This window comes from Pseudophryne corroboree, chromosome 4 (assembly GCF_028390025.1).
Source record: "Pseudophryne corroboree isolate aPseCor3 chromosome 4, aPseCor3.hap2, whole genome shotgun sequence".
Lineage (NCBI taxonomy): Eukaryota > Metazoa > Chordata > Amphibia > Anura > Myobatrachidae > Pseudophryne > Pseudophryne corroboree.
Window position 1 is genome coordinate 206,191,582 of NC_086447.1, and position 20,003 is coordinate 206,211,584.

Below are 20,003 nucleotides of genomic sequence, written 5' to 3' on the forward strand. Positions count from 1 at the left end.
GCATATACAACCCCCTTTTTGTGCCTCCAGTGGCACTGTGGGATCTCAACGTAGTTCTGGGATTCCTCAAATCACATTTTAAACCGCTCAAATCTGTGGATTTGAAATATCTCACATGAAAAGTGACCATGCTGTTGGCCCTGGCCTCGGCCAGGCGAGTGTCAGAATTGGCGGCTTTGTCTCACAAAAGCCATATCTGATTGTCCATTCGGACAGGGCAGAGCTGCGGACTCGTCCCCAGCTTCTTCCTAAGGTGGTGTCAGCGTTTCACCTGAACCAGCTTATTGTGGTACCTGCGGCTACTAGGGACTTGGAGGACTCCAAGTTGCTAGATGTTGTCAGGGCCCTGAAAATATAGGTTTCCAGGACGGCTGGAGTCAGGAAAACTGACTCGCTGTTATCCTGTATGCACCCAACAAACTGGGTGCTCTTGCTTCTAAGCAGACGATTGCTCGTTGGATTTGTAGCACATTTCAACTTGCACATTCTGTGGCAGGCCTGCCACAGCCTAAATCTGTCAAGGCCCATTCCACAAGGAAGGTGGGCTCATCCTGGGCGGCTGCCCGAGGGGTCTCGGCATTACAACTCTGCCGAGCAGCTACGTGGTCGGGGGAGAACACGTTTGTAAAATTCTACAAATTTGATACCCTGGCTAAAGAGGACCTGGAGTTCTCTCATTCGGTGCTGCAGAGTCATCCGCACTCTCCCGCCCGTTTGGGAGCTTTGGTATAATCCCCATGGTCCTGACGGAGTCCCCAGCATCCACTAGGACGTCAGAGAAAATAAGATTTTACTTACCGATAAATCTATTTCTCGTAGTCCGTAGTGGATGCTGGGCGCCCATCCCAAGTGCGGATTGTCTGCAATACTTGTACATAGTTATTGTTACAAAAATCGGGTTATTATTGTTGTGAGCCATCTTTTCAGAGGCTCCGCTGTTATCATGCTGTTAACTGGGTTCAGATCACAGGTTGTACAGTGTGATTGGTGTGGCTGGTATGAGTCTTACCCGGGATTCAAAATCCTTCCTTATTGTGTACGCTCGTCCGGGCACAGTATCCTAACTGAGGCTTGGAGGAGGGTCATAGGGGGAGGAGCCAGTGCACACCACCTGATCCTAAAGCTTTTACTTTTGTGCCCTGTCTCCTGCGGAGCCGCTATTCCCCATGGTCCTGACGGAGTCCCCAGCATCCACTACGGACTACGAGAAATAGATTTATCGGTAAGTAAAATCTTATTATAACACTGACTCCTCTACATAAGTAAAGCAGAAATATACTGGAGATAAATCATTGTAAGCATGACTGCCCCTCAGTACTTTACCTGTCACTGTTAAATTTAGACATTAAAGCTACGTCAGATTGAATAATGGAGATTCTTAAGGGCCCTACACACTGCGCGATTTTAGTGAAAGATATGAACGATCTCGTTCATTAATGAACGAGATAACGTTCATATCTTTGAGTGTGGAGGCACCAGCGATGAACGATGTGCGGCCCCTCGCTCGTTCATCGCTGGTGCCCCGTCACCTGTACATGCAGGCCAATATGGACGATCTCGCTCATATTTTCCTGCACTTCTATGGAGCCGGGTGACGGGGGGAGTGAAGAAACTGCCACCCCCCCCCCTGCCGCCGAGCCGCCCAAATAAACCCCCCTCTGCCAAAATAATAGTGCAATAGTGTGGGTTCCCTCTTGGTGCTCTGCTTTTCTCCCACATTCCAAAGACATACTGGGAAATGGAACCTAGTGTGTGTGTGTGTGTGTGTGTGGTGTGTGTGTGTGTGGTGTGTGTGTGTGTATGTGTGTGTGTGTGTGTGTGTGTGTGTGTGTGGTCATAATTATAATTTAATTGAACAGTGCTGTTTAATATGGTAGTGCTAATTATATAAACATTATTACTCATAAAAATTGATTTTTATAAAGAACTGCTAAATACCTGAAATGGGATGCAGTCAATTTGCCGGCTTGCGGGATCCCAGCGCACCAGGGCTATTCCCACTCATGGGTTTCCACGACACCCATAGAGTGGGAATAGATCCTGTGGTGAGCGCATAAAATTTTGACTGAAGTTGATGACTGCCGTTACGTTTTACCCCACTTTTTTATAATAACCATAGTGCGTGACTATGCCCTGTAACCCTGGATATCCTTATCCATTAGGAATTTATTTAAACCATTCTTAAAGGTGTTGACTGAGTTGGCCATTACAACTCCCTCGGGCAGGGAATTCCAAACACGTATCGTCCTTACCGTAAAAAAGCCTTTACGCCGTATTGTGTGGAATCTCCTCTAACCTGAGCGAGTGTCCACGAGTTCTCTGTGTTGATCTAACCAAAAACAGGTCCTGCGCAAGATCTGTATATTGTCCCCTTATATATTTGTAAATGTTGATCATGTCCCCTCTTAATCTCCTCTTTTCCAGTGTAAACATGACTAGTCTTGCAAGCCTTTCCTCGTATTCCAGCGTCTCCATACCCTTAATTAGTTTGGTCGCCCGCCTTTGAACCTTTTCTAGCTCCAAGATATCCTTTTTGTAGTAAGGTGCCCAGAATTGTACACAGTATTCAAGGTGTGGCCTCACAAGTGATTTATATAACGGGAGTATAATACTCTCGTCCCTAGCATCAATTCCCCGTTTTATGCATGCTAATGTCTTATTAGCCTTCTTTGCTGCAGTCCTACTTTGGGTACTACTGCTTAGTTTGCTATCTATGAGGACACCCAAGTCCTTTTCCAGTACAGAATCCCCTAATTTTACCCCATTTAGTAGGTAGGTGTAATTTTTGTTCTTGTTACCACAGTGCATTACCTTACACTTGTCTGTATTGAAGCGCATTCTCCATTTCGCTGCCCAAGCTTCTAATTTAACTAAGTCATTCTGAAGCGACTCAGCATCCCCCTCCGCATTTATAACTTTACACAATTTGGTATCATCTGCAAAAATTGACACCATGCTCTCTAGACCTTCTGTTAGGTCGTTAATGAAAATATTGAACAATATCGGTCCTAATACTGAGCCTTGCGGCACACCACTTAGCACTTCAGTCCAAGTTGAAAAAGATCCATTAACCACAACGCGCTCTCATAGTGTGAGTTGTATGATAACTACACATGCAGATGTGGCAATGTTTGATGACTAGTCCTCAGGGACAGCAGTGGGGTGAGGATCAAGGGACTTGATAGACTAGGCTTAGTGCAACATAGACTAGACCAGGAATTAATGCCATCTTTGTGCAGCACAAGCTTTACCTTTTCTCCTTTACTTCTTATAGGCCATTGTGAAGGAAGGTCACCTGCAGAAGCAGACGAGCTCCTTTCAGCGATGGAGGCGGCGCTACTTCAAGCTGCGAGGCCGGACGCTCTACTATGCCAAGACTGCAAAGGTCAGACATGGAAGGGAAAAGGGACAGGCTATGCAGAGCATTACAGATTACATTCCTGCTGTATGTCTTTTATATATTATGTGAACACTTATTTCCAAAGTTCTGTAAACAAAAGCATTATAACCTGTTTTATTTTTAATGTTTGTAATGTGTGAAAATCTTGTCCACTACTTGTTGTTGTTCTCTGTCTTTCCACTACGGATAATTATAAGTCAGCAAAGGCAGCAGGGCTAAAGCTTTTTACCCCTGTTGTGACTTGTGCTTAGTGTCCAAGGCTTTATGCTGCATTCCGCAAAAGCCGCCATCTTGCTCCACAAGTGAAGGCAATATTTCTTGTATGACAGCTGAACTGCAGAGGGTTGGGGCAGTCTTTATGCACCTAGAAGCAATACAATGCATGCCTCCAAGGGTAAATAGCTAAGACAAAGTGTGGGTGTCACTTTACATTATCAGCTTGTCTGGTAGGATGTGCTTTTACCATATTGGTGATCTGGATATAACTAGACACAACAGCACTGAATGAGATGCTTAGCTTTGCACTGCACTATCAGGCCATACATTTCCTATACGCAAAGTGACAGTATTTCTACGGCACCTTCTTTCTTACTTCCTTCCCTTCTCCCTCCTGTGTGATGCAGCACCGAGGTCACATTACACAGGTAGCACACTGACTTATGTATCGCTCTCTGGGGGTCATTCAGATCTGATTGCTGCTGTGCGTTTTCGCACAGCGTGCAATGAGATCCGAACTGCGCATGCGTATGCACCTGCTGCGACCCGGGACGCGGCGAGAAGCGGCCTGCCAGTGCGCAGGGGCTGCACTGGCAGGGAGCTACTCATCGGGGGCAAAATTTTTTCTCAATATATGTTGAGAACTGGTAGCATCAAAGTATCTCTCCATGCACCCGCTCTAGAACACACCAAAACAATAAACAGATTTTATTGTACGGGAATCTGTATTCTCTGTGTCTTATTTTCTAGACAACGGGATACACCTAAAGTTAACTGGTTAGTTTATCACAGAAGATCAGCAATTGGACTTATAACAGGACATGCTCTGCCCGCTTCTGCCAATCTTGGTCAGGCGCACCTCCGGGCGGGTCTTCCCCGGATTGATGATGTCAAAAGGTTGGCGCTGAGGTGAATAATCCGCCTCCTTTTCTGCCCTGTCACGCCTCTGATGCTGCCCTGCTCAGTGTTGTAAATGCTGGGGCAACAGGCTAAGCTGCGCCCGCTGTATGTTAAATATGTAAGGTTTGCAGGGATAGGCTGACTCTATTCCTAAGGGCCCTAGGTCTCCTTGCTTAGCTTCTCGCTCTCCTTAGGGCTCCTCCTTTGAGGTAAAAAGGTGAATATTTTTGCACAACACTTAAGGTCACTGAAAGAGCTGTTGGTACCCTTTACACAGCAGATAAGCAGTTGCTGACTATCAGGCTTTCCTTTAATTCATTTAAGAGTCAAAATATCTATCTCCTTTCCTCCTATTGCTCTCTGAGAGGTTCGGCAATGTTTAGCTCAAGCGACAGGTTAACCTGATAATTGAGACACTATTCTCTCCTGACTGGAAATAGGTTGGTTAAGTACTCATACCACTGACTCATCACAAAATCTAATCTCCATAATGATGGACTTTCTTGCCAGTGGCAGTTGCAGAGCAGTCCATTATTCAAACAGGGGAGCCACACCCAGCATTGTTTGACAGTGTTTAGGGGTGGCAGTTGATCAAAAAATCCCTTCTTAGTGGGTGCCTACAGCACAAAAGCAAGCTACTGTCCAAATATCTAGTTCCTAGTCCTTATGGTTCAGGAGATTTTGTATTGAGTCAGTGGTATGTGTGTGTGTGTGTGTATATATATATATATATATATATACATACACACACACACACACACACACACACACACACACACACACACACACACAATTCTCATATTTTGGGCTCTATACACCTCCACAATGGATTTGAAATGAAACAAACAAGATGTGCTTTAACTGCGGACTTTCAGATTTAATTTGAGGGTAGTTACATCCAAATCAGGTGAACGGTGTAGGAATTACAACGGTTTCTATATGTGCCTCCCACTTTTTAAGGGACCAAAAGTAATGGGACAAACTAAACAATCCTAAATCAAACCTTTACTTTTTAATACTTTGTTGCAAATCCCTTGCAGTCAATTACAGCCTGAAGTCTGGAATGCATAGACCTCACCAGACGCTGGGTTTCATCCCTGGTGATGCTCTGCCAGCCTCTACTGCAAATGTCTTCAATTCCTGCTTGTTCTTGGGGCATTTTCCCTTCAGTTTTGTATTCATCAAGTGAAATACATGCTCAATTGGATTCAGGTCAGGTGATTGACTTGGCCATTGCATAACATTCCACTTATTTGCCTTAAAAAACTCTTTGGTTGCTTTTGCAGTATGCTTCGGGTCATTGTCCATCTGCACTGTGAAGCGCCGTCCAATGAGTTCTGAAGCATTTGACTGAATATGAGCAGATAATATTGGCCGAAACACTTCAGAATTCATCCTGCTGCTTTTAAATACAAGGGAACCAGTTCCATTGGCAGCCATACATGCCCACGCCATCACACTACCACCACCATGCTTCACTGATGAGGTGGTATGTTTTGGATCATGAGCAGTTCCTTTCCTTCTCCATACTCTTCTCTTCCCATCACTCTGGTACAAGTTGATCTTTGTCTCATCTGTCCATAGGATGTTGTTCCAAAACTGTAAAGGCTTTTTTAGATGTTTGGCAAACTCTAATCTGGTCTTCCTGTTTTCGTGGCTCACCAATGGTTTACATCTTGTGGTGAACCCTCTATATTCACTCTTGTGAAGTCTTCTCTTGATTGTTAACTTTGACACATTTACACCTACCTCCTGGAAAGTGTTCTTGATCTGGGCAACTGCTGTGAAGGGGTTTTTCTTCACCAGGGAAATAATTCTTCTGTCATCCACCACAGTTGTTTTCCATGGTCTTCCGTGTCTTTTGGTGTTGCTGAGCTCTCCGGTGCGTTCTTTCTTTTTAAGAATGTTCCAAACAGTTGATTTGCCCACACCTAGGGGTATATTTACTAAAATGGGAGTTCTATTTAAGATGGGATGTTGCCCATAGCAACCAATCAGATTCCAGGTATTATCTTCTAGAAGGTGCTAAATAAATGAGACGTAAAATCTGATTGGTTGCTATGGGCAACATCCCATTTTAAATAGAACGCCCATCTTAGTAAATTTACCCCCTAATGTTTTTGCCATCTCTCTGATGGGATTGTTTTGATCAGTGCCGTTTCTTGCGGCGGGCGAGCCGTGCAACCGCACGGGGCGCCCGCCGCGGCACTTCTTCAGCACTTTGAATCCCCCCTCCCCTCTCCTCCCGAGTGCCCAGCTCGGGGGGCGGGGTTTCGTGGAATAACGCGTTTGCGTCGTGACGTCACGACACAATCGCGTCATTCCTCGAAACCCCGCCCCCCGAGCTGGGCACTCGGGAGGAGGGAGAAGGGGGAGCCGGCGGCGGCGGCAGTGATCGCAAAAATGCGCTATAGCGCGTATTTTACGCGCTATGGGCAGAGAGGGACTCAATTTTGAAATAATAGCGGGTCCTGCCGGACGCACTCTAACTCACCAACCAATCACCGCCGGCAGTGTCCCCAGTCTTCACAACCAATCACTGCCCGCAGCGTCTCCCATCTCCTCATTCAATCGCCGCCTGAGACCCGGTCCCTCTGCATCCGCGGCTCTGCCTCCAGCTGGTCACAGTGATCAGGCAGCCCACAGACCCCCCGGCGCTTGAGTGCGTCTCCTGTGCCAGACGCGGCGGCTTCTTCTCTCCCGCTGTGATACACAGTGCAGAGTTCAGCAGATTCTGCATTGGAAACAGCAGCAGTGGCTTTCCCCCTTCTGGCTGTCGCTGAGGAGCTGTGTGCACAGTGAGTTTACTGGTCCTAGCACTGACTTCAGTTGACCCTGCTCCGTCCCTTCGGGTGATCTATTACCTTGCAATACAGTTGCCTATGGAGTGCCTGCCGCTACTGCTGCTCATCGAGGTGGGACTGCTGAGTCTCACCTAAGAGGCTGCAATACATCTACCAGCAGACTCCTGGCAATAGAAGCGCTTGGAGGTACAATATAATCAAAAATAAATAATATTAGTTATTAAATATGTATTAAATATTAACAGTATACACAGTCAGTCTGCCAGCAACAGGAGTCTATACTACAGCACAGCATATTGTAATATGTAAAATAATATATATATATTTATTACACATACATACATGTACACACTTTAGTTTAGTCCGTAGGGGGCCCCCTTGTCTTCAGTGCCCCGGGCCCCCAGGAGCCTTAATCCGGCTCTGGGTGCACTCCCCAGGTGAGACATTGTAGCAGGCAGTGGTTCCATAATTATCTTGAGAGTGTCCTAATTATTATTTAGGGACATTCTGCATATCAGCAGATTGGGCCCATCACCCAGTGTCTGCCCCAACTCACTCTGTCCTGCCTTCCCCTGTACCCCTGCTCTATCATGGCTCCATCCCCACCGCTCTGTCTGATCCCCCTTTCTCGGGTCCCTTACCCCATTCTCAACAGCTGGCCCTCCTCTTCTAGGTCTGTCCTATATCCATTGCAATGGGAGCAGCTGGGGCGTACGCCCAGGCTTCATCTGTGCACGTATAGAGGAGACGTGACACTGCCACTCAATGCCTCTGTCTCCCACTATCGCTTCCCATTACCCTCTCTATTCCCGTTACCCTTTCCTGTCACCTACTGCCTCTCCGTCTCCTACTATATATGCTTGTCACCCACTGCCTCCCCCTGTCACCCAGTCCCTGGCGTCACCCACTGCCTCTCCCTGTCACCCAGTCCCTGGCGTCACCCACTGCCTCTCACTATCACAATCTCCTGTCACCCACTGACTCTCCATCTCCCACTCTCTCCTCGTCACCCACTGCCTCACCCTCTGCATCACTATCTCCCCATCACCCTTTCTCCTGTCACCCTCTGCCTTCCCAAGCCATCAGTCATCACCCTCTCCCTCTGGTTTTCTATTGCCAGCTACTGCGGCAATAGAACACTACCTTTCACCGTGATTTACTAGTATAATTACAAAGCACTGTACTTTCAAACCCCCCCCCCCCCCCAATCTTACCTCCAGCATTACCTCAGTACTGTCTGCCCCTAACCCACTCCTTGCCCTCAGTACTGCCCCAACTGCAGCATGCCCTTATTTCCCTCTACCCAAACTGCTACCCACTCACAGCACTTCTCAAACTGTTGCCTGCCCCAGTTGTGCCCCAACTGCTGCCTGCCTTACCCCCTCCCTACTCCCAGTGCTGCCTGCCCTTAAGCCCCTGTACCCCCTACCTGCCCCAAGTGTTCCCTGCCTCAATCCCCAGGTATACCCCAACTGCTGCCTGCCTCCAGCATTGCTTATAAAGTATAAATTGTGATGGGACCCAGAAACCGTGGAGTAGGACCCCGATTTTTTTAAAGCGAGGGGTCCCTGGGACCCACAATTTTTTTCGCTCAGCGCGATCACTGAGCCGCGCAGACGAGGGAGAGGCGGCTGAAGAGCGGGAAGAACCGCTTCAAATGTAAGTCAGCCCCTCTCCCTCTCTCTCCCTCCCTCCCAACCACCACCTGCCGTACTGTGTAAATTGGGGACACCTGTCTGCCGTAATATGTAAAATGGGGACTCTTGCCTGCCGTACTGTGTAAAATGGGGACACTTGCCTGCCGTACTGTGTAAAATGGGGACACTTGCCTGCCGTACTGTGTAAAATGGGGACACTTGCCTGTTGTACTGTGTAAAATGGGGACACTTGCCTGCCGTAATGTGTAAAATGGGGACACTTGCCTGCCGTACTGTGTAAAATGGGGACACGTGCCTGCCGTACTGTGTAAAATGGGGACACGTGCCTGCCATACTGTGTAAAATGGGGACACGTGCCTGCCGTACTGTGTAAAATGGGGACACGTGCCTGCCGCAATGTGTAAAATGGGGACACTTGCCTGCCGTACTGTGTAAAATGGGGACGCTTGCCTGCCGTACTGTGTAAAATTGGGACACGTGCCTGCCGTACTGTGTAAAATGGGGACACGTGCCTGCCGTACTGTGTAAAATGGGGACACGTGCCTGCCGCAATATATAAAATGGCGACACTTTCCTGCCGCAATGTGTAAAATGGGGACACTTGCCTGCCGTTCTGTGTAAAATGGGGACACTTGCCTGCCGTACTGTGTAAAATGGGGACACGTGCCTGCCGTACTGTGTAAAATGGGGACACGTGCCTGCCGTACTGTGTAAAATGGGGACACTTGCCTGCCGCAATGTGTAAAATGGGGACACTTGCCTGTTGTACTGTATAAAATGGGGGCACGTGCCTGCCGCAATGTATAAAATGGGGACACTTTCCTGCCGCAATGTGTAAAATGGGGACTCTTGCCTGCCGCAATGTGTAAAATGGGGACACTTGCCTACCGTGCTGTGTAAAATGGGGACACTTGCCTGTCGTGCTGTGTAAAATGGGGTCGCGTGCCTGCTGTAATGTGTAAAATAAGGTTTGGGTTTTTTATATCCTGTGGTGGCCATGATGATGAGATCAGATGAGACCACGCCCATCTTAACAAAGCCACGCCCATTCTAACGAGACCATGCCCCCTTGCGCGCATGCTTTTCCTCTTTATATCTATGGGGGGGGGGGGGGCATTTTTTCTTTTGTGAACTGGGGGGGGGCGCATTTTTAAATCTCGCACTGGGAGCCAAATTGGCTAGAAACAGCCCTGGTTTTGATTTTTCAGCCTAATGATGGCTTGCTTCACTGATGGTGGCAGCTCTTTGTATCTCATATTGAGAGTCGACAGCAACAGATTCCAAATACAAATGTCACACCTGGAATCTACTCCAGACCTTTTACCTGCTTAACTGATGATGAAATAACGAGGGAATAGCCCACCCCGGTCCATGAAATAGTTTTTGAGTCGATTGTCCCATTACTTTTGGTCCCTTAAAAAGTGGGAGGCACATATAGAAACCGTTGTAATTCCTACACCGTTCACCTGATTGGGATGTAAATACCCTCAAATTAAATCTGAAAGTCTGCAGTTAAAGCACATCTTGTTTGTTTCATTTCAAATCCATTGTGGTGGTGTATAGAGCCCAAAATATGAGAATTGTGTTGATGTCCCAATATTTATGGACCTGACTGTGTATATATATTATATATATGTGTATATATGTGTATGTATATATGTATATATATATATATAAACAGCGGTAATGGCGGTACTCCACAGACTTCAAGTAAGTTTAAAACAGCTTGTACTTTATTTTGGACGCAATAAAGTACAAGCTGTTTTAAACTTACTTGAAGTCTGTGGAGTGCCGCCATTACCGCTGTTTGTATTTGGGTCTATTGAGGACTTATGGAAGGCACCGCAGCCCTTAATTGGAGTTCCCCACAGTGAGTGCCGGGTTCTGTGGTATGTATATATATATATATATATATATATATATATATATATATATACATACACACACAGAATATGCGCCACTCAGATGCTTCCAAAAGCATAAATAATAACATGAAAGTAAATGATGCAGTGTAATTTCATTGCGGTTTTAGAAATGTAAAAAGACCAGGATGGCTGGTGCAGGGTGAGGCAAAAATAAAATAAACATCCCAGATTTTAAAGGTTAACAAACAATGATCCTGGCCGCCGGTAACACAACCCGTAAATGCTATTCACAATAATCTAAAAGTGCATGGAATACAGTTTACTGTATTGGTTTTCAAAATGGTTTTCACCTAGTAACGAAAATTCTGCTTGTTAATGTAGCCAGACAAATGAAAGTGAGCTCTCGACAAAAAATTGCAGCTTTAACGCCGGAAGTGATGCGAAACTTCAGAAATAGACTATAAATGTGTTTCACGAATGAAGGCCACCATCTGGCGATATCATATTCAAAACCAACTGAAAATAAACTGTATTCCATACACTTATAGATTATGTACTAACATTTTTAAGTATCCTATACTATACCTAACCTGTTAACCTTTAAAAATCTGGGATTTTTTCCCCCTCACCCTGTATAATCATGCAGCAGAGGCCAGGAAATCTGTGTCGGTATACGTCGACCCTGAAACGTTCTGGTCTTATAAAACATTCAGTCATGCTGCAGATTAGGGGGGACTGCGACCGTCGTTGCATCCACTGATCTGTACATACGCAGTGCTGATCCTATGCATGTGTAAAACAGTAGCCATCGGAGATGTACAGAAAGCAGCAGATTTGCAGACATCTCTGAATCAGCTCTATGTCTGTCTCTTCCACAATACACATGTAAGAAAATATAAAGAAAAGCACAAAATAGTGTGATGTAAATACACGTCCACCTCCGTGATTCACTTGATCATTCTTCCCCAGACCATGAGCCAAAGCAATATCAGGAATTACCACCAGACTAAGGGGTACATTTACTAAGCAGTGATAAGAGCGGAGAAGTGAGCCAGTGGAGTTGCCCCATCAACCAATCAGCAGCTCTGTATAATTTTATAGTGTGCAAATTATAGATGTTACTTCAGTGCTGATTGGTTGCCATGGGCAACTTCTCCACTGGCTCACTTCTCTGCTGCTATCACTGCTTAGTAAATGTCCCCCTAAGCTCCTTAAGGTAATATGCTTAGTAGAATACGGAGTGAGACTGGCATTTCAAAATGTTGTTTCCCAGTCACCTATCATTATTCCACATTGTTCTATTAATATAAAAATATTTGCACCCGGCATAATACCAGTTAAAGAGTGGCAAGTATTTTGCAAGATAATCTTATTTTGTTCTGAATGATGGATGGATCAGGACATGTCTGCTTAATCCTGCTAATAGTATTAGTGGTAGTTAGGTAACATGCTTTATTTATGTGGACAGACAGCCGCTGGAAGTCATTACACAGAGATACAGAAATAGTGCGTTGCTACAGCGGTGTGTTCCCCGTGGTGTCATGTATCTGCCTACGGAGGATTTTCATGGCAAAGGTCTTTTTATGATGGAGCAATGATTTAGTCTCTGATGGGGAACCCAGAAGTATAGGGACTAGTATGGGATTTTGTTGTGTGAACACAAGATAAAATGGACTACAGTAAACCGGGCCGGCACAACTCGTAGGGTTCTTTGATTTTGTGGAGCATCACAGATGTCTTACACCTTCATTATAACGCCATCTTGGCATTATTAATGTCTATTTCCAGTTGAGTGGCAATTGGCAACCCTGATAGGGCGTTGTGCACATAGTAAAAATCAGTAAAATCGCGTCCTGGGGGCCGGGCAGCATGTGTAGCTCCGCCAAGCGATGCGAACGCAATTAAATTGTGATCACAGAAACCTCAAAGTAGAGGTAGACTACTGTATACGAGGCCAGACTGTGTATACAGACACACCACCCCTATGTTTCCTATCGCAGGAAACGCAGGCGACATCCGGTCGAACAGAAAACTGCCATAACACACCTGCTTTTCCCGTGCCCCCGACAGCCTGCCACCTGTCAATCACTATGTGAGCTCATCCTTCTGGGATGCAATCGCATAGTGAAAGTCCACGAATGCGCAGTGCCGCAGCGCATGTGAGACGGCCGATACATGGCTGTTTGCGATTTTATTAACATTGCTTCCACCCCTGAATACCCCCCCATAGTCTGCAACAATAGGCTAATATACTAATGCTCGTTATATTCCACAGTACTTGTGTTAAAACTAGACAGTGTCTTTTACCTGATATTTCCACTTTTGCAGATCCACAACTGTCAGGGTACCTGCTGGGTGAGACGTGGCCACGCGGGTAGAAATGTGCTCATATGGGTGCGGACCCATGAAACAAGATGCCATCTGTGTTGAATACACATACGTAGCTTCTATTTTGTTGAAAAGGAATAGCGCTGCGGAACTGAAAGCATTATAGCATTTGTAGCTTTTGTAGGGTGCAGCAGCAATACACAATGTAAAGCATTAGGGATAAAGGCTTCTCTTTGATCCCGTGCTATGTGAATACTGAATGGCTGACAACAGGTGCCCGACCCTATGGCTAGCATATGAAATAAACAGGTGCAAGCACGATCAGGAAAGCCTGGACAACGTGTAAACTCACATCCTTGATTCAATTAGAATCTAGACTGATCATTACACTACCCAGAACTCTTATAACACGCCGTGTTTCCTTCTAGTGACATTAGTCTTGGGGTCTAACATCCACAAACCACATATGTGTTATATAGACAATGATGCAGTGGTCGAAGTGGGGGTATGAAAAATGTAAAGGGATTTAGTGTTCACTCCAGAGTACTGGGAAGGAGATGCTGCATCTCGGAACAGAGCCTGTGACCAGCTGCAGCCGCTGCTGCCTGTGACCATACCAGAGGACAAGAGGTAGGAGACAGGAACGGATAGTTTGCAGCTCCAAGGTCCTCATTATCAGATCTTGGCACTTCTCTTAAGGCCCATACACACTTGCCGATAAAATCCCTCCCTGAGCGACGTGGTTCATTTTATCGGCAAGTGTGTATGCCTCCAGCGACGACCGATGCTCAGCCCCGCGGGTCGGCAATAATCGTCGCTGTCGCCAGTGCATGCATGCAGGATCTGGACTGTCGTCCACGACCTGCATGCAGGGCTGGCGGAGACGTGACGTCACTGAGCGATATGAGCGGTCATATCGCTCAGTGTGTACAGTCGACCGCCCGGCCGGGAGGGGAAACATTAGACGACGACGCTCACAGAGCGACATCGTCTAATGTGTACGGACCTTTACTGCAACATCACCAGCGCACACCCCACATCAGCACCGCTACCATGGTCCACATATTGGCACTTCCCAGCTCCCTAAATAATCTCAAAGAACTATAAAATAAGCATTTTAATCACTTAAGTGACAAATATTTTTTCAAGTTTTTTTTAGGATTGAATTTATTAAAAATATGTCCAATATAATTTTCCCATAAACAAAACATACCAAGCACATAAAATAGATAGAATCTATATAGTCAAACATCTTTACTCTTCTCAGCTGTATTTAAACAAGATGCGCAATAGTAAAAAAAAAAAATCCCAAAAAACATCAGTACAAACATCGATGGTCAGAACGTTGCAACCATCGATGATGAGAACATTGCGACCATCACAACTTCAGTTTCCCGGCAACGAGATCCTCTCTGCAGCCTCCAGATCTCCTCAGGACAGGTGAGGGGTTTTTTTTTTGGTGTTTTTTTTTTTACATTTCCTCAGCGGCTTCTAAAGTCTGCAGCCACTAGGGTAGTTGGTACTGCCGGGCTGACCAATTAGCAGTGATCGTCAGCACGGAATGCGCGGTAGGGTGGGCGACACCAGGAAGCTTCTCTTCCTGCAGCTGCACAGTGAGCTTTCTGACTAGTTGCATCAGATGCGACTGTGTCAGGGAAAACCCAGCTTGGTTTAGTCACATATAATGCAACCGTGCCAGGCAAATGGTTAATTATTTTTTATGTTATTTCAGCATTGCACACACCAATCACACACACCAGCACTCTGTTTTTAACCTTTATTTACTCTACGTAGTGCTTAATCATTGGAACCAGTCCAGCATTCCAAAAAAATAATAATACAAAAAACATTAATTGCTTGAAGTGCCAGCATGCCATACCGTTGTACACCGGCATACTTTGAGCACTGCACTGAAGTTTTCGGGACAAGTATCTAAGGGCCTGATTCTGAGTCGCACACAATGCAGATGTTCATATAAGCCTAGCTGAGCGATCATTTGCAACTATGCATGCGTGGAAATTTCTGAAAGCCTACACAGCACATGTTTTGCACAGATTGTACGCACAAAGTTACTATTGCAATCGATTCAGACGGTATTAGAAATGTGGCGGAAAAGTGTTGGGTGTTACAAGGAGGTGACTGGAGGATGGCTATGGGTGTGTATCGGGATGCCGTCGGTCAGCATCTCGGGATGCTGACCGACGGCATCCCGATACGATATAATGAGGAGTGGGATGGATAATGAGTATGCACCGTATTGCGCAGGCGCGACGTACCACAGCAACAGGTATCGCCGGTCAGTGACGGGATGGTGCGCAATTTCCAAACACATGGGCGATCGCAAGCAGATTGACAGGAAGAGGGCGTTTGTGGGTGGCAACTGACCGGTTTCAAGGAGTGTCCGGGAAAACGCAGGAGGGACCAGGCATTTAAAGGGAGGTATTCTGACATCAGCTCCGGCCCTGATCATCGCAGCGGCTGAGTAAGTCCGGGGCTGAGCAGAAACAGCACAAACTGATGTTTGTGCTGCTCTCCTACACATGCAATCGCACACCTGCATACACTCCATACCCTCCCCCTGTAGGCGGCGACTACCTGATCGCAGGGATGCAAAAAACGCACCCTAGCGATCAGGTCTGACTTACCCCCCTTGGCTGTCAATCATGAACATTGGAATAGATAGATAGCTGTGTGGTGCACATGCTGCTGGTGTATCAGGTCACATTTACAGCAAACTTGTCTACACTCCCTCATTCTGCAGGAGACTCCCTGAAATAGAAGCAATCTCCCTGACTCCCTGAATAATCCAGCAATCTCCCTGATTGCACCTTAACCCCATTGTGCAGCTATTACATTCTTGGGAGGAAAAAAATAAATCACTGATACATACATTCAAATGGGAATATCAGTGCCATTTCCCTGCATTGGTTATAAGACACAATGATCCCTATGGCTACATGCATCTTGTAGCCACTTATATGGAATCTCTTGTAAAGCACAATACACAAACAAATCCTGCAAAATATCAGTGTCTTTTCCTCAACAAGTAGATCTTACTAACTTTAAGGCTCATTTACATTTGGATGTAAGTCATTTTTATGACACACCTCTCAGATGTAGCAGTACACGTCCGCACTGATAGGTGTTACTTTCACATCTCCCTGAAATGCTTTTTCAAAAGTAGGCAAGTAAGGTTTACAGGCATGCCTGACTTTTTGTGAGGCAAATGTCAGCATTGGGCCTATTTGCCGACCATGATATTGGTGCATACGTGTCCATCATCATGCTAGCTTTCAACATGTTTTTTGTCAGCCGTTTATAGGAAAATGAAAAGCAATATTAAAGTTTCTCCATTAGAAGACACTCTGCCGGACCGAGGACTGAAAAAGGCTGATGCCTGTAGCAGTGGGCTCACAGCACTGCATATTGGTTTCTTCTTCAAATTCTATTTGTGCCCTGATTGTCTGATTTATGGATTACTAGTCTCTCGTTTACAACCTTCATAAAATGAACATGGCAATGTCCATTCCTAGTCACTGGGCTACCAATAAGATGGTGCAGAACATGAAGCCTGCAGTAGGCCCTGGGGTGGATGTAGGATTACACAACTATGTATCTATTTGTAAGTGGTTGCAATGTACAGTAACCAGAACTGCAACATAGCTGCCATTCCAATTGTTTCCTCCGGTATGCTTATACACTAATATAACAAGGTCCTGCTACCTGTTCATGTTACTATATTTTACTGCTTTCTGTTTCACAGTATGTAATTAATAACAAGTCTCCGTAATTAATCTTTATTGATTTTTAAAGAATATTTTAAAGAATATTGAAGACGTCAAGGGCTGCAGCAGAGACACTGACTGTGTTAGATGTCAGTCAGACATCTCCTGCTGCAGCTCGATCACCTCCCCCAGCGGCGCTGTACACTCCCGCGTCCTGGTTGCCGGGTACCTACAGCGGAGACTCCTGTTTTCTTCCAAGTTAGTCACACACACGACCGCTGTTCTCCCGGATCGCGTGGCCGCACTCAGGGAGGAGGTAAGGGGTCCCCTCGACGGGACCCGCTGTAAATCACGATCCCGCACGGCCGGTGGGAGGCGGGCTGCTCGCGCTGGTGTGGACACTGTGGTAGTACAGGGATCCCACTAGACCACCAGGGCATGGGCACAGGTCGGTTTTCTCTCATAAAACCGTTTATTTAAGCTCCCAGTACCCGGTGGGATAAGGCTTTGACCTGTAGCCCCTCCCCCAGCCCCAGGGCGCCATTTAGAGTAAATGTTCCCGCCCTTGAGCTGTATATCTCTCTCTCCCTCACTCCCTGTCAGTGTTTGGGCGCCATTAGGACAAGCTGAGCTGATCCTGGGACTGTTTGGGCAAATCCTCCTCTGTAAAGCCGCCTGCCTATCAGCGCTGTACATTTTACAGGACACTTTAAGTATTCTGCATGTCTGCTGACAGTGTTAATTAAGAAAAAGTGTATTTAGTCAGGGTTATTTAGTACAAGTACCCTGTGATATACGTCCAGTCTTTACTGTGCATTGTTATATCTATTAAGTGTATAGCTATACTTATGTATTGCTAGTCCAGTGCAGTTTTATTAATTTCTGCATTGTTCAAACTGTGACTCTGTGTGTGCATATAGCTGCTGTATGACCTTCATTTCGTGTATCTCACTCAGATTGCTATCCCTATATTCTATGGGACCTCCTGTTCCGGTACAACCGCTTATGGTCCCCGCGGTTAACCCGCCGTGCGCAGATCAACTGTCCAATCAGTTACAGCAATTGAACCAATCACTGACCGCTCAAAAGTCTAACCCTCGCCCGCCTAAGACCAAGGGGTCCTTTAAGCGGGCAATTACTTCCTCACAATCCACCAACATCCCAGACACCTCGTCTGATGAGGATGGCGTTTATACGGACCCCACAGATGCTGATCCCGATGCTTCTGATGGAGAAGTTGTTTCACAGGTGGGTGTTCCTGACTTGTTGGAGGCTATAAGGCTCATTCTACAGGTTGATGATGAACCGGAGCCTGATACTGCCCCTAAGAAACCGGACAGGTTTAAACGTCAGAAGGTGGTTAAATAAGTTTTACCTCACTCTGACCATTTAGTTGACATATGTCAGGAGTCCTGGGAAAATCCAGGAAAGGAGTTCACGCCTCACAAGAAGATGCTGGCTTGCTACCCCCTCGCTGCGGAGCTTAGTAAAAATTGGGAAACATCCCCGCCAGTGGATTCGCAAGTGGCGCGGCTGGTAGTATCCTCAGCTCTGCCTGTAACTACCGTCACGTCCTGGAGGGTTGTTTGAAGGCAGTTTACACCCTAAACGGTGCAGTGCATCGGCCCACTATTGCAGCGACATGGGCTGCAGAAGCTGTGGAAGCGTGGGCTCAGGAGCTGGAGGCGGAGTTGCCTTCCAGTGCTTCTGAACATGCTAGACAATGCTTGTCGTATATTGTCACAGCGTCTCATTACATTAAGGAGGCGGCTTCTGATGCCGGTATTCTGACGGCCAAGGCTTCTACTACGTCCATTTTGGCTTGCCAAATTCTCTGGTTACGGTCCTGGTCTGTGGACATGGACTCTAAGAAAACCCTGGAGGTACTCCCCTTCAAGGGAGACATTCTTTTCGGAGAAGACCTCAACAAGATAATGGCTGACTTAGCGTCTGCTAAAACAGCATGTCTTCCTAGTACTGCTCCTTCGGTGCCGAAGGCTAAGAGTACTTCCTTTCGCTCCTTTCGTCCTTCAGGGAAAGCAAAAGGTCAGGCGTACCCAAAACAGGTTCGCACTTCCAAACCCAATAAGCCCAAACCCAAACGGGCCTGGGCTGCCCGTCAGCCTGCTTCCAAAACTGACAAGCCTGCTGCATGACGAGGCGGTCCTCCCTCTGGGGGATCCCAGAGTGGTGGGCCGACTTCTAGGGTTTACCCAGGAATGGTTGACCACTTCCGATGCCTGGGTACGGGAAGTCGTCACTCGAGGTTACGCCGTATCCTTCAAGAATCGTCCCCTGCATCGATTTTTCTTGACAGACGTCCCTTCGGATCAGTTGAAGGCAAAAAACACTTCATTCGGTGGTACAGTCCCTCCTGGACACAGGAGTGGTAGTACAGGTGCCTCTGGCTCAGAGAGGCAAGGGGTACTATTCACCACTGTTCCTAGTCCCGAAACCGATTGGGTCTTCCTGGCCTCAGCCTCAAGTCCTTGAACAAATTTGTGAGGGTCTCCAAGTTTTGTATGGAAACTCTTCGCTCTGTTGTTCTGTCCTTGGAGCCTGGAGACTATATGGTCTCACTGGACATACAGGATGCTTACCTGCATATTCTCATTGCAGTGTCGCATCAGCAGTACCTGAGGTTGCGGTTGGCAACCTCCATTACCAATTTCGGGTGTTACCTTTTGGTTTGACCACAGCTCCGCGAGTCTTCACCAAGGTCATGGTGGTAATGACGGCTGTACTCTGCCGTCAAGGGCTCAGGATCCTACCGTACTTGGATGACTTGTTGATCCTGGAAAATTCCCCAGAGATTCTCCTACGCCATTTGGATCTGACTATCCAGTTTCTGCAAGCCCACGGGTGGCTCATCAACTGAAAGAAATCCTCCCTGGTCCCTGCTCAGAGCATGGTGCACCTGGGGGCGTTGTTGGACACTCACAACCAGCGGTTGTTCTTGTCTCAGGAGAAAGTCCTGAAGCTTCAGATCAGGATTCGATGCTTCCTATCTCGTCCGCAAGTGTCGATACATTTGGCAATGCAAGTGCTAGGTCTCATGGTGTCGGCTTTCGACATGGTGGAGTACGCTCAATTCCATTCCCGCCCTC

At 46.7% G+C, this 20,003-nt stretch overlaps 1 protein-coding gene across 5 annotated transcripts in view; it reads left to right on the forward strand.

The window, feature by feature from the left end:
• The window catches only part of DGKD (diacylglycerol kinase delta), a 222,413-nt gene that overhangs the window by 89,377 nt on the left and 113,033 nt on the right, over positions 1 to 20,003 (forward strand). For all 5 annotated transcript variants that reach the window (XM_063915850.1, XM_063915849.1, XM_063915848.1 and 2 more), the window contains one exon: positions 3,275 to 3,385. In XM_063915850.1, coding sequence (XP_063771920.1) covers positions 3,275 to 3,385 — 111 coding nt within the window. The remainder of the gene's footprint in view (positions 1 to 3,274; positions 3,386 to 20,003) is intronic.